This window comes from Liolophura sinensis, chromosome 11 (genome assembly GCF_032854445.1).
Source record: "Liolophura sinensis isolate JHLJ2023 chromosome 11, CUHK_Ljap_v2, whole genome shotgun sequence".
Classification (NCBI taxonomy): Eukaryota; Metazoa; Mollusca; class Polyplacophora; order Chitonida; family Chitonidae; genus Liolophura; species Liolophura sinensis.
This window is the reverse complement of record NC_088305.1, coordinates 7,231,405-7,244,539: the sequence shown is the minus strand read 5'-3', so window position 1 is coordinate 7,244,539 and position 13,135 is coordinate 7,231,405. Positions and strand designations below refer to the sequence as shown.

The 13,135-nt window shown below is 40.6% G+C and overlaps 2 protein-coding genes across 2 annotated transcripts in view; one reads left to right on the top strand and one right to left on the bottom strand.

The window, feature by feature from the left end:
- Positions 1-2,389, bottom strand: part of LOC135477677 (general transcription factor 3C polypeptide 4-like) — a 32,969-nt gene extending 30,580 nt beyond the window's left edge. The window contains exons 1-2 of the mRNA XM_064757863.1: positions 2,268-2,389; positions 610-739 (exon numbers count right to left, since the gene is read on the bottom strand). Of these exons, the coding sequence (XP_064613933.1) occupies positions 610-739; positions 2,268-2,270 (133 nt within the window). The 5' untranslated portion in view covers positions 2,271-2,389. The remainder of the gene's footprint in view (positions 1-609; positions 740-2,267) is intronic.
- Positions 2,390-2,600: 211 nt separating this feature from the next.
- LOC135477807 (uncharacterized) lies at positions 2,601-12,759 on the top strand. The gene is made up of 12 exons (XM_064758011.1): positions 2,601-2,634; positions 3,111-3,196; positions 4,474-4,642; positions 5,823-5,911; positions 6,505-6,573; positions 7,091-7,156; positions 8,056-8,124; positions 8,640-8,711; positions 10,283-10,437; positions 11,060-11,158; positions 11,735-11,850; positions 12,557-12,759. The coding sequence occupies exons 1-12, from the start codon at positions 2,601-2,603 to the stop codon at positions 12,640-12,642; spliced, it is 1,110 nt and encodes a 369-aa protein (XP_064614081.1). The 3' UTR covers positions 12,643-12,759.
- The last annotated feature ends 376 nt before the right edge of the window (positions 12,760-13,135 follow it).

The following is a 13,135-nucleotide window of genomic DNA, read 5'->3' as shown; positions in this document are numbered from 1 at the left end:
ACAGCAACAGCATTTGCCAGAGGCTGATGGGTCATTGCGCTGGAGGCCCCTGACCTGGAAAAGGTTATAAGAAACCTGACTTGCGAAGTTTTGCTCTGCCACTTAGATAATTGTACAAGTCTCAAAGACTATGGTACATGTACATCATGTGTGTCAATTACTGTGGACTTTAGCTACTGTATTTATTTATTTATTCAATAGGTGCTTTACGCCGCACTCTAGAATATTTCACTCATACGACGACAGCCAGCATTATGGTGGGCGGAAACCCACGACCATCCACAGTTAGCTGGCAGACCTTCTCCTACATGGCTGGAGAGGAAGCCAGCATGAGTTAGACTTGAAACTCACAGCAACCGCATTGGTGAAAGGCTCCTGGGTCATACGCTGCACTAGCATGCCGACCAACTGAGCCACAGGGGCCCCATATAGCTACTGTACATACATGCTCAAATTAATTGTTTCACAACATGCACGTACATGTACCTCCCCTCCCCCCATCCCCCCCCCACAACCCAAAATAACAAAACATTATGAATTCATTAACATCAATTATTCAGAGTGAAAACGAGTATGGCCTGAGACGTTTTACATGTTCATAGTCTGAACCTTTTGCAAATGAGTTCACCAGCTTCTCCGTCTTCAGTCCGACATCAAACTGAGGTGGAGAGTCCGGAGATTTCAGCTGAATTTCTGTTACGCTTCGTTGTGCCGTCTGATTGGCTTGCCGCAACAACGTCTGAAAGATGAAATAAAATTGTTTTTGTAACAGCCGAGATAATGAGCAAATTTGTCCTCTAATATCCACCCTGCGATTCTGAGACAAGAGAATATTTCTTTACATTTTCTACATATACATGTTAAAGGATTCATGAAAAGCAACGTAAAACATTGTGAACTATGCCAAAACATAAATCCCGCTTATTTTTTTGTCGGGGTGGGTGGGTAGATGGATGTGTAGGCTTGCAGTTTACACCTTTTTTTTACATCCTCCCTGCTTATATGGATATTTTTGGTCAAAGGTCGGAAATTTTCGCACTGATCGTTCATGTTGAAAACATAGTGGGACTGTGTCCCTTTACTTAGGTTCTTGGACAACTGAGTTGTATTTGCAGCTGTCACTATCGACGCCACCTTAATCTTCATTGTAGGCCTATTAATTTCCTGACTCATCCGGCCACTGGGTACTTACATGACTTGAAGGTGGTAGTTTGACCTCATTTTCACGCCACAAGAATGTTAACATTTTTTCTACTCTTGAAAGTTAGCACACAACCTAAACTGCATATTAGCAAATGAAAATTGCACGTTTTATGAATCCTATAAGTCTATATTATTTTTATTAATATAGACGAAACATTCATTTGCAACTATCAGAAATGATTAAACGTCCCTTCAGGAGTAAACCCATGGTTTACAAACTGAATGTCAAGGGCGATTTCAGCATAGTTGAAATAAAAACTACACGAGTAAATACAGTAATATGTAGGTGTAAGTAAATGCTTGGGGTTTAACGTCGTACTTAACAATATTTCAGTCATATGGCGACATGGAGTCATTAAGTGTGTGTACGAATACTGTGTCTTCTTCTGGCAGGGTGAGTCCAACACTGAAATGTCATGCTGAAGACACCAGATATGGCACCCCACCCAGACACATTATACTGACATGGAGACAACCAGTCCTGTTCCCTTGCTCTAACCATATGTACATGAGCCATAAATCTGACATTATAAAAGTGATCATGAGTCTTGCATAAGACACCAGTAAGAATGTTCAAATATACATATGAAGGTATCTGTGTATTCCATAAACAGCATTACTTTCTATTTATTTTTAATATGCTTTTATGAATTCATGAATTATTACTGGTTAAAATGTTGCATTTGATTCAAGCAAAGTTATAGTTGAGTGGAATCACTAGAAAAGCAACTGTCAGAGGAAAAAATGTTCATACCATCCATGGTTGTTCAGTGTAAGTGAGTGGGAAGGTCTGCAGAAATCTGCGGATGGTCGTGGATTTCGCTTGGGCTCTGCCCGGTTTCCTCCCACCATAATGCTGGCCGCCGTGGCATAAGTGAAATATTCTTGAGTACGGCGTAAAACACCAATCAAATAAACAAATCAAATCAAGTTCACTCACAGTCTGAGAACTGTGATGTGAAACTGAGAATTTGAAACTGGCTGACAAAGACAACTCCAGCGCAAGTGCACCTGTATTTCACTGGAAAAATACAACGCAATAAATGAAACACTATGCCACCAACCATTATATATAACCCCGTGCTGGTGCACAGACCCAGCTTTCCGTCCACGGAGAGAGAAAGGGCATTTCTATGAGGGACAATTTGTCGAAAACACAACACACGTGTGTTATCATCCACCCCCATTTTGTACACTCAAGGGAAAATGTTTTGAATGTTACGCTGGCTGCAATTGGCTCAGTCCAAAGCAAGGTACGAGAGGTAAATAAATTCACCAATAGACGCACGCCTTACATCTTTGACAGACTGCAACCCGTAAAACACACGTGTGGTGAGATGGTGGTGTTGCATTTGGAGATCTTGATTTTGAGTTTAGTGATTTACATATAAACTAAGATGTTCAAATTCAATTTTCCCGATCCTTCCACAAGTAACAGCTGCGGAGAAAACGATGTTGAAGTCAAAACCGTTAGAAAATGTAATTTTCAGTTTTCAGTTTTCATTCGTCATGCATGTAGGCCAGTATGTTATGAACTTATGTAGGGTCTACCCACAACAGCTTAGATATTTTTGGAAATTTTACATAAAATCACGCAAAGAATACTCTGTATTGTACAATGCCACATCGATAAAATGCTCTGCGACCAGTGTTGGGTTTTCCTGAGCTTTGAAAACCATTGTTTGGGCATGGAGCTGGTTTAGGTAGACAAATTGAATTGGTTTTGTTTTCAAACATTCTCAGGCCCACATCCATGGAGATACAGGTACACTAACGTCATGCAACATACAAACAAAATACATAAAATGAAAGTAAATGAATAAATAAATAAAAGTAAATAATTTAAAGTGAAGAAATGAGATACAAAACCATTTAAATGAATGCTCATGAGTGTTTTTTTGTTTCAGATGAGGAGGATGAGGGGACACCAGTTGTAAAAAGTCAGACTGACAAGAACTCTGCCGAAGAAATGACTCTCTGTGCAGATCTTAAGGTGACGTACCATTTTGGATCATTTGTTAGTTTTACCTGGCGGGGGGAAGAGGTGGAGGGACAGACTGATAATTGGTTCAGGATGGATTCTAAGCCCAGAAAGCCCTATGCCATAGATCACCTGCGAAACATTGTCTGATGTCTATTCTGTGCTTTTGTAATACATGTACATGTATATAGATTACTTCCCTTTTCATGGATTACCCCCCTTTGGTTTAAGTTCAACTATGCAATGCTGCTAGCATTTGGATGCACTGGTGTGCTGAAATTTATACAACTACAGTGATCAGCTGTGACTAAAAATCGGCTTGTAAAATTTCTGGTAAAGTTAACTACTTTGAAATTATTATAATATGCTTTTGTGCATTGAGAAACTGACAAAGTAAAAGGCAATATTTTCAATAGTCCCATATGCTGTAATACTGAAATACATGGTAAGGGCACATACCTATTGTCAAGGGAGGTAAATCCTTTAAAAGGGTATTAACCTATGTATTACAAAAATATGGAATAGCCAATGCAGGAAATAACTGGAAAGTTAGAGCAGTGGTAGTCTAATTATCACCCAGTTGCGGACAGTGACCTTTGAAGTGTAAGAGTGGTGCTGCTTTTCACAGCCAATAAAACAGCAACCTTTCAAAGTAGCACAGTTTGCTTGGCATTTTCAGTTTTTCCCTTGTGTTTTCCCTTAATTTCGCAGAAATTACTGCGAATGGGTAAACAATTTCCAGTGCAATGAAACAACAATCAGTGAAACAGATATTTAATGTAGTATAAGCCTGCTGTTGCTAGGTTAAAGCATAAGCTGTTGTGTGAAAATTATAACCCAGCTTCCTTGTAATGCGAGATTTCACGACATTTCTGTTAAAAGAAATGGTGGCTGTGTGAAATGCGAAAATGGCTTATTAGAGTATATACAAGGCTTCTGTATTTTCTGGTATTGTTTTTATTTCTCTTTGCATATCATTCCTACACTGTATTTGTGATGAAAATGTAACAATTTTTGTGAAGTCCTTGACAGTGAGATGGATGACATTTTGACATCACAATGATCCAAAATCCCAAAGTATTCATTATGGACTACCAAGACTTGTGTTTTATATTTGGTCAAACTTGAGCTACAAATTGCTGTGTACATACGCAAAATAATAGAAATGCAACTCAGTCATCACCACATATTTACTCTGCAAACTTTGTTTACTTCTGAGGTACACGTATATTAAAAACCTTTGCAGCTCACCTTTATGATAGTTGGTATACTGTTTTCATGCATTTCAGAAGTTTGAGGGTGTTACAAAGCACCTGTTCGTCTGTAATGAACAGACAACGCTTAGGTACCTGGATTGTCAGGAAGTTGAGGAGCAGCTTTGTGCTGAGAGTTGTGAACTGTCTGCCATCTCACAGGCTGTCTCCACTCAGTCAGATCTGCTACCAGGAGTGTATGAAGGTTAAACTGTTTTTCTTTCGCAAATTTTTATGGACCATCTAAATAAGAGATCAGAAATAGAATAAAAATAAAACAGAAAATCCACCTTTTATGTTGTCCAGTGCTGATGAATAATTTTCCTGTTTTAAAAGGCTATTCAATCATGTGAAGTGTTCTAGATAATCTACATTTATCCACAAGTTAGACAATTTTCAGGTTTTGGTTTTATTTTTTATACCCTCTCTCACATTGAAGAAAAGATTTATTTTGCCCGTAAAACAATTTTTTTTAGTCTGTACTTTGTGAAGAAAACATTAAAGATAAATCATGCCCCTGAAGACATTGAAATTTGAAATGAAAACACATTTTTTACTTTGATTCATACATGTATGCTACAGTTTGGTTTGTGTTTCGATTTTAAGAATATAGTGCTAACGGCATGTCCTCTTACTTTGTGGGGAGTATACAGTGAACTAAGAGAAAAGAGCTGATCGAATTTCTCATGCACATATTTATTTTTTTATTTATTTGATTACTTATTGTTTAAAACGCCATATTGGGGCCTCCGTGGCTCAGTTGGTTAGTGCGCTATCGCAGCGTAATGACTCAGCAATGCGGTCGCTGTGAGTTCAAGTCCAGCTCACGCTGGCTTCCTCTCCGGCCGTAAGTGGGAAGGTCTGCCAGCAACCTGTGGATGGTCGTAGGTTTCCCCTGGGCTCTGCCCGGTTTCCACCCACCATAATGCTGACCGTCATCGTATAAGTGAAATATTCTTGAGTACGGTGTAAAACAGCAATCAAATAAAAAAATAAATAAATAAAACACCATATTCAAAAAGTTTTCACTTCTGCATGTACAATGTCTGTCCAGTCAGTTTTTATGGGTGGAGGAACCAGAGTCCTTGAGTTAAACTTTAGTTTTAAGTTATTAACTTCAGTTTTAAGTTATTAACAAACTTTCTCATATTTAACCACACACATGAGCCTCTTCATAGAAACAAAGACTAAAGAAGTAGGTAAAACATTTGAGTCTAATAATGAAGCTGCAAAACCGTACAGCATCTGTGATATAAACACACATGTATTTAGCAGCATTGGCAAGTTCTGATTATTTGTGAGCCTTTGACTGAATGTTTCAGGTATGATCAAGTTGATATTAGACATGTACCTGTAAAACTCTGGTTTATTTCTCCCCCACACAGGTGGTCTGAAGGTTTGGGAATGTTCATTGGATCTGGTGAATCACCTGAGCAGTTTAGAGATTGCATTTCGAGGACTCAGCGTTTTGGAGGTATATGTATAGCAATATTTCAGAGGCTTATCTACTTTTTGTATTTGTTTACTGTATTTATTTTTTGTTTTTTTTAACTCATGAAAAATACAGTACCAAAGATTGATTCAGCCCACAGGTATCCAAGCTTTTGTTATTTTACTTGGCCTGCTTGCTTTACTGGCATGGAAAAGTTAAAATACTGTCTAAATGACATGGGAGTTTCTACAAAACTCAGCTTCACAGCCTCATGTTTCCTAAAATAGGCTTTGCTTATGTTCACAATTTATAAATGCTGTGGGGATTGTTCTGTTGTCTAACGCATGATAATTTCCTGGCCCTATACGCCCTCACAGGCTAATGTGACCTTCCAGCATGTATTATAACAGGGTGTATTTTCTCCTCATCAGCTAGGCTGTGGAACAGCACTACCCGGTCTGTACACCCTCACACAACAGGCTAATGTCACCTTCCAGCATGTATTATAACAGGGTGTCTTTTCTCCTCATCAGCTAGGCTGTGGAACAGCACTACCCGGTCTGTACACCCTCACACAACAGGCTAATGTCACCTTCCAGCATGTATTATAACAGGGTGTATTTTCTCCTCATCAGCTAGGCTGTGGAGCAGGACTACCCGGTCTGTGCACCCTCACACAACAAGCTAATGTCACCTTCCAGCATGTATTATAACAGGGTGTATTTTCTCCTCATCAGCTGGGCTGTGGAGCAGGAATACCCAGTCTGTACACCCTCACACAACAGGCTAATGTCACCTTCCAGCATGTATTATAACAGAGTGTATTTTCTCCTCATCAGCTAGGCTGTGGAGCAGGACTACCCGGTCTGTGCACCCTCACACAACAGGCTAATGTCACCCTCCAGCATGTATTATAACAGGGTGTATTTTCTCTTCATCAGCTAGGCTGTGGAGCAGGACTACCCGGTCTGTATGCCCTCACACAACAGGCTAATGTCACCTTCCAGCATGTATTATAACAGAGTGTATTTTCTCCTCATCAACTGGGCTGTGGAGCAGGACTCCCCGGCCTGTACGCCCTCACACCGCAGGCTAAGGTCATCTTCCAGCATGTATTATAACAGAGTGTACTTTCTCTTCATCAGTCTGTATGCCCTCACACAACAGGCCAATGTCACTTTCCAGCATGTATTATAACAGGGTGTATTTTCTCCTCATCAGCTAGGCTGTGGAGCAGGACTACCCAGTCTGTACACCCTCACACAGCAGGCTGTCACCTTCCAGCATGTATTATAACAGGGTGTATTTTCTCCTCATCAGCTAGGCTGTGGAGCAGGACTACCCAGTCTGTACACCCTCACACAGCAGGCTAATGTCACCTTCCAGCATGTATTATAACAGAGTGTATTTTCTCCTCATCAGCTAGGCTGTGGAGCAGGACTACCCAGTCTGTACGCCCTCACACAACAGCCTTATGTTCCCTTCCAGCATGTATTATAGCAGAGTGTATTTTCTCCTCATCAGCTAGGCTGTGGAGCAGGACTTCCCGGCCTGTACGCCCTCACACAACAGGCAAATGTCACCTTCCAGCATGTATTATAACAGAGTGTATTTTCTCTTCATCAGTCTATATGCCCTCACACAACAGGTTAATGTCACCTTCCAGCATGTATTATAGCAGAGTGTATTTTCTCCTCATCAGCTAGAGTGTGGAGCAGGACTACCCAGTCTGTACGCCCTCACACAACAGCCTTATGTTACCTTCCAGCATGTATTATAACAGGGTGTATTTTCTCCTCATCAGCTAGGCTGTGGAGCAGGACTACCCAGTCTGTACGCCCTCACACAACAGCCTTATGTTCCCTTCCAGCATGTATTATAGCAGAGTGTATTTTCTCCTCATCAGCTAGGCTGTGGAGCAGGACTTCCCGGCCTGTACGCCCTCACACAACAGGCAAATGTCACCTTCCAGCATGTATTATAACAGAGTGTATTTTCTCTTCATCAGTCTATATGCCCTCACACAACAGGTTAATGTCACCTTCCAGCATGTATTATAACAGGGTGTATTTTCTCCTCATCAGCTAGGCTGTGGAGCAGGACTACCCAGTCTGTACACCCTCACACACCAGGCTAATGTCACCTTCCAGCATGTATTATAACAGGGTGTATTTTCTCCTCATCAGCTAGGCTGTGGAGCAGGACTCCCCGGCCTGTACGCCCTCACACAACAGGCTAATGTCACCTTCCAGCATGTATTATAACAGAGTGTACTTACTCTTCATCAGTCTGTATGCCCTCACACAACAGGCTAATGCCACCTTCCAGCATGTATTATAACTGGGTGTATTTTCTCCTAATCAGCTCGGCTGTGGAGCAGGAATACCCAGTCTGTACACCCTCACACAACAGGCTAATGTCACCTTCCAGCATGTATTATAACAGAGTGTATTTTCTCCTCATCAGCTAGGCTGTGGAGCAGGACTACCCGGTCTGTACACCCTCACACAGGAGGCTATGTCATCTTCCAGCATGTATTATAACAGAATGTATTTTCTCCTCATCAGCTAGGCTGTGGAGCAGGACTACCCGGTCTGTACACCCTCACACAGGAGGCTATGTCATCTTCCAGCATGTATTATAACAGAATGTATTTTCTCCTCATCAGCTAGGCTGTGGAGCAGGACTACCCAGTCTGTGCACCCTCACACAACAGGCTAATGTCACCTTCCAGCATGTATTATAACAGGGTGTATTTTCTCCTCATCAGCTAGGCTGTGGAGCAGGACTACCCGGTCTGTACACCCTCACACACCAGGCAAATGTCACCTTCCAGGACTATGTGAGTTGTACAAGTAAACATTTTCATCCTGCTTAGTTCATTCTTTGGTAACTAAGGCCTTCGTGTTACAGTGGGAGGATATTTGTTTCTTGTTTTTCATTCTGAAAATTAGGATATGAGAGGACTTTTGTGCATGAAATACGTTCATAGTGTTCATGACAAAGATACAAATTTGGCCTAAGTTCTGTTGTTCTTAATAAAGTGTAAGATGATATCCTAATGGGGAATTGTAAGTTTTAGCACCAAACATGCCCCAAGTTATATTTTATAATACTTATTTGTTCCTGATACAGCAATTTTTGGGTTAAAGCTTTAGGTTGTTTACTTTCTGTTGTAAAGAAGATTGCCTACAGAAAAGTGATAAAATGTGACAAATATTGATCTGCAGTTTTAGTGATCAGTATAAAATTTCAAATAGAAACTGAAGTTACAAGCATATGCTAAAACAAAGTTTTTGCCTGCAAATCAATTATGACTGTTTTAGTCATGTTTTTTTGTACTTTGACTGTTTTCCTGACTTTTTTCAACATTGTTCATATTGAATTAAAACATAGTACTTGGATTCAGCATGATGAGTTAAAGATCATGTTTTGAGTTTTATTCTGTTTTATTCATTCAGTGATAGTATGACCATTTTTGTCTTGTTCTTGACTGCCTTTCAAAACCGTTGTTTATGCTCACTTGAAGCTTAGTACATGACTTCACCAAGAAATGTTACACTCCAGGTTTTTTTTTTGTTCATTTCATCCAGTTTCAACAAAATTATGATCATTTTTTGTTAGCTTTATAATGTCTCAAAGTAAACCAGTGTGTTGTTAGAGTGGTATCTTTGTTGGTGTCCAGGTGTCTTTGTTGGTGTCCAGGCACAGTACTAAACTTTTTTATTCAGGTCAGAACTTCATGACTTCATACATGAAGTTCTAGACTATAGTTTTATTTAAGTTTTCAGTACATATTCTTGATGAACATGCTTTGAAGATATTGACCCCTTAATTATATCTGAATTACTTTTATTAATTTCAAGGGTACAGATTTTGCTGCTTGTAGTTTCTATGCCTGAGGCCCCAGAGTGAGCTCTACTGAGGCCCCAGAGTGAGCTCTACTGAGGCCCCAGAGTGAGCTCTACTGAGGCCCCAGAGTGAGCTCTACTGAGGCCCCAGAGTGAGCTCTACTGAGGCCCCAGAGTGAGCTCTACTGGGGCCCCAGAGTAAGGTCTAATGATTAATTTGTTACCGTGTCTCAGAATTTTCACTACCTTTTCAGGAAACTTAATGCTCAAGATATGATCAATATACTTTGAAGATGACTTCTTAATTCTGAAGTAATTTTAGTTGTCAAAATTACCAGCTTATTAAATTGGCCATGATCAGATTTTAATTTAGTATACATGCAGTCCCACATGTGGCAGAAGAAATACCCTCAGAATGCTGGTTCCCATCTGTGTGGCATTTCAAGTCTCTGGTAACCGACAGACACATCTATCCGTTTTACATAAAGACTTTAATATCTGCTGTACAGCACCTTATAGTAGGCCCTGTATGGCTGTTTACCCTCTCCGTTATGTAGATTAACTGAGTAGTGTGTTACAGAACAAGGAGGTGATCACAGACTACACGATGCCTAACTGTTTACTGAACGCCCCTCGGGATGTTGTGGAGGGCATGTGTCATTTCTACTGTGGGGACTGGGGATCATTGAGTTCACTGCTAGAAGACAAGGAGGCCAGGTAAGGACCTGTTTACATCAAGCTGCGCAGCTGCAGCCAGTTCACATTCAGATCAGAGTCTTATAGGCCTATAGGGCTGGTTCCACAAAGCCGTTTCTGACAGATCAAGATTTGACACTTGATATTTGAGCTTATTTTTGGGGTCTATAAATTAAATATGCATTTTTCACCACCTCATTAGTATTAGTTGACACAAATTTTATTTTAATTTTTATTTGTGAGCCAACTCTTTTTAATGATTTTTCCTGATTTTCTGGGTTTTCCAAGCATGCAGATACGTAACCAGCAAGAAAAGTTGCCAGGATAATCCATATTATCCAAAAATTAGATGATATCCAAGTTTTTGATTTTACGTTCATACCTTCCTCCACTATTAATGTGATGAAACAACAATTTGGTCGTAGGTTTCCCATATTGCCGGCAGCCGTCATATAAGTGAAATATTCTTGATTACGGTGTAAAACACCAATCAAATAAATAAATAAATAGAACAGTTAAAATTGGTGTAATGTTCAGATAAAATTGTTAGAAAATTCCAAGATCCAGTACCAAAAAGTATTGCGAGGATGATGATTATTCTGAACGTAAGCGAATGTGAACAATATGATGTCTTACGTTTCAGGTTTGATATCATTCTGACATCAGAGACAATATATCAACCAACCAACTACAAGAAACTCCATCACTTATTTTACAAGTTCAGCACAGAGACTGGAAAAATGTATCCTTTTAACGTTGTCGGGAGTTGGTCAGTTGTACTTGTTCACTCTGATTGGTTCAAAACCTAGTCTACCGTTGACTTACGATTTACTTGTTGTTGTGATTCGACAGTTCATGGGCCTAAGTGACAGGGCCATCCAACGCTCGTTGAAAACTTTTTGTCTTTAATTCCACCGACATTGGATGAGTATGGTGAGCACATCACACTTGTCCATCAATAATTTGACAATGATCTGTGGTTAACTCTGGTCCTCGCTTTGGTTTCCTAAACCCAAACTCCCCCAGCCCCCCTGCTTTGGTTTCCTCCACCCAAACTCCCCCCCCACCCCCACCCACATTGGTTTCCTCCACCCATACGCCCCCACTCGCTTTGGTTTCCTCAACCCAAACGCCCCCCCTCCCCCCCCAGCCCCCTAGCCCACCAGTCCCCTCCCCATCCCCCGCATTGGTTTGCTCCGCTTCTGGTTCATGCGGTTGTCTGTGCCATGCTATACTTAGCAACCAGTTGTATAAGGTTGCCTGTTCTGTTTGGAAAGCTTTCATTAAAATCCTGTAGTTAGCCTTTAACTCATAGCAGATATGTGGCAGCTAAGGTGTACTATTTTGGTGTGGGAGGCGGAGTTGCAGATTTTGTGAATTTTGTCAAGAAGCAGAAGGTTTTCAGCGTGGAATCCACTGTTACACATAAGACAGGTAAGCATATTTAACTTACATACTGCGATATTTTTAACTGCGAATACATACTGCGAATTAATGTTCACATCCTGGCCAGTGGCAATATACACATGAATATCTAAATGCAGTTACTGCATTTCACCTGGTGTTTACTAAGTAAAATTATACTTTTGATGCCGACACTAATGTTCTCCTGATAATAAATACATCGGTAGCAAAGTAATCAAACGTCACATAAAACTCTAAAGTGGCCCTTGGTGGAGCGTCCGCTTCGGGAGGCAGTAGATCCAGGGTAAATCCTGTGTCAATTCACACCTAAGACCTTAAAAGAGAAATTACACATTTTCACATTCAGCATGAAGGGGATGGTGCAACGACTGGTTGACCTGTATCAGTGTAATGGTCGGGTGGTGTGGCTTACTTGCCTTCGGTAAGGCATCTCTGAAGCAGTACTAAATAAAAGAGTGGTGGAAATCCGTCCTGCAACAAAGAGGCACAATACATTCGCTCTAAGGATTCCTTCGTGGTAATATGACTGAAAATTGACAAGCACTCACTCACACACTAAAGTGGCCCTGAATCAGCCAGTCAAACAAAATGTTTCAGGTGAAAAATGCTAAATTTTAGGTGCAATGCAGTTAGTGTAATTATACATGGCGACTGCATGGTACATGTGGGAAATGTTTTATAGTTCAATAGTCTTAAACATGTTAAATTGTCAAAGGCGGGATGAAGGCAGCCAAACCGTTTCCAAAGAGGGGAGAGCGGCTAAGTATGGAAGTAGGCGAGAGTCCAAGGGCCTGTCCGTGAAAAATGGGTGCTCTTTAGGAAAAGTGTGGTGGGGAGGGGAATTAAGTGCCTTCAGTTCCCCAGGTAGGATATGGTGCGAGACAAGGGTTACATCTGTGCCGTTCACCATGTGAACGAAACCATATTTGTACATGTATTAGAACTCTGTCTGTTAGCAACCGGATGATCATGGGTTTCCCCGAGGCTATGTCCAATTTCCACTCACCATAATGCTAACCTCTTTCATACATGTATAAATGAAATATGCTTGAGTATGGAACAAAACACTAATGAAATAATGAAATAAATTTAAGATATTATATAGTTGTTCCAACAGAAAACAGAAACTTCCTCTGACTGCACATAGGTAGTTTTTTTTGTGTGAAAAGTAGAAGGCGCAGAATTGTGGGGACTATAATTTCAGGCTTCCTAGCTCAGATGGTTGAAATGATGGACTCGCTGGAAATTTCGGACGGTTGACCAGTGAGATTGTACGTTCATATTCACTCCATAT

Coding starts and splice junctions, on each gene's coding strand:
- LOC135477807 (XM_064758011.1), top strand. CDS start 2,601: ATGTTCAAATTCAATTTTCCCGATCCTTCCACAA. Junction 8,125..8,639: donor CTAATGTCACCTTCCAGCAT/GTATTATAACAG, acceptor TCTCCTCATCAG/CTAGGCTGTGGAGCAGGACT. Junction 8,712..10,282: donor ATGTCACCTTCCAGGACTAT/GTGAGTTGTACA, acceptor TATGTAGATTAA/CTGAGTAGTGTGTTACAGAA.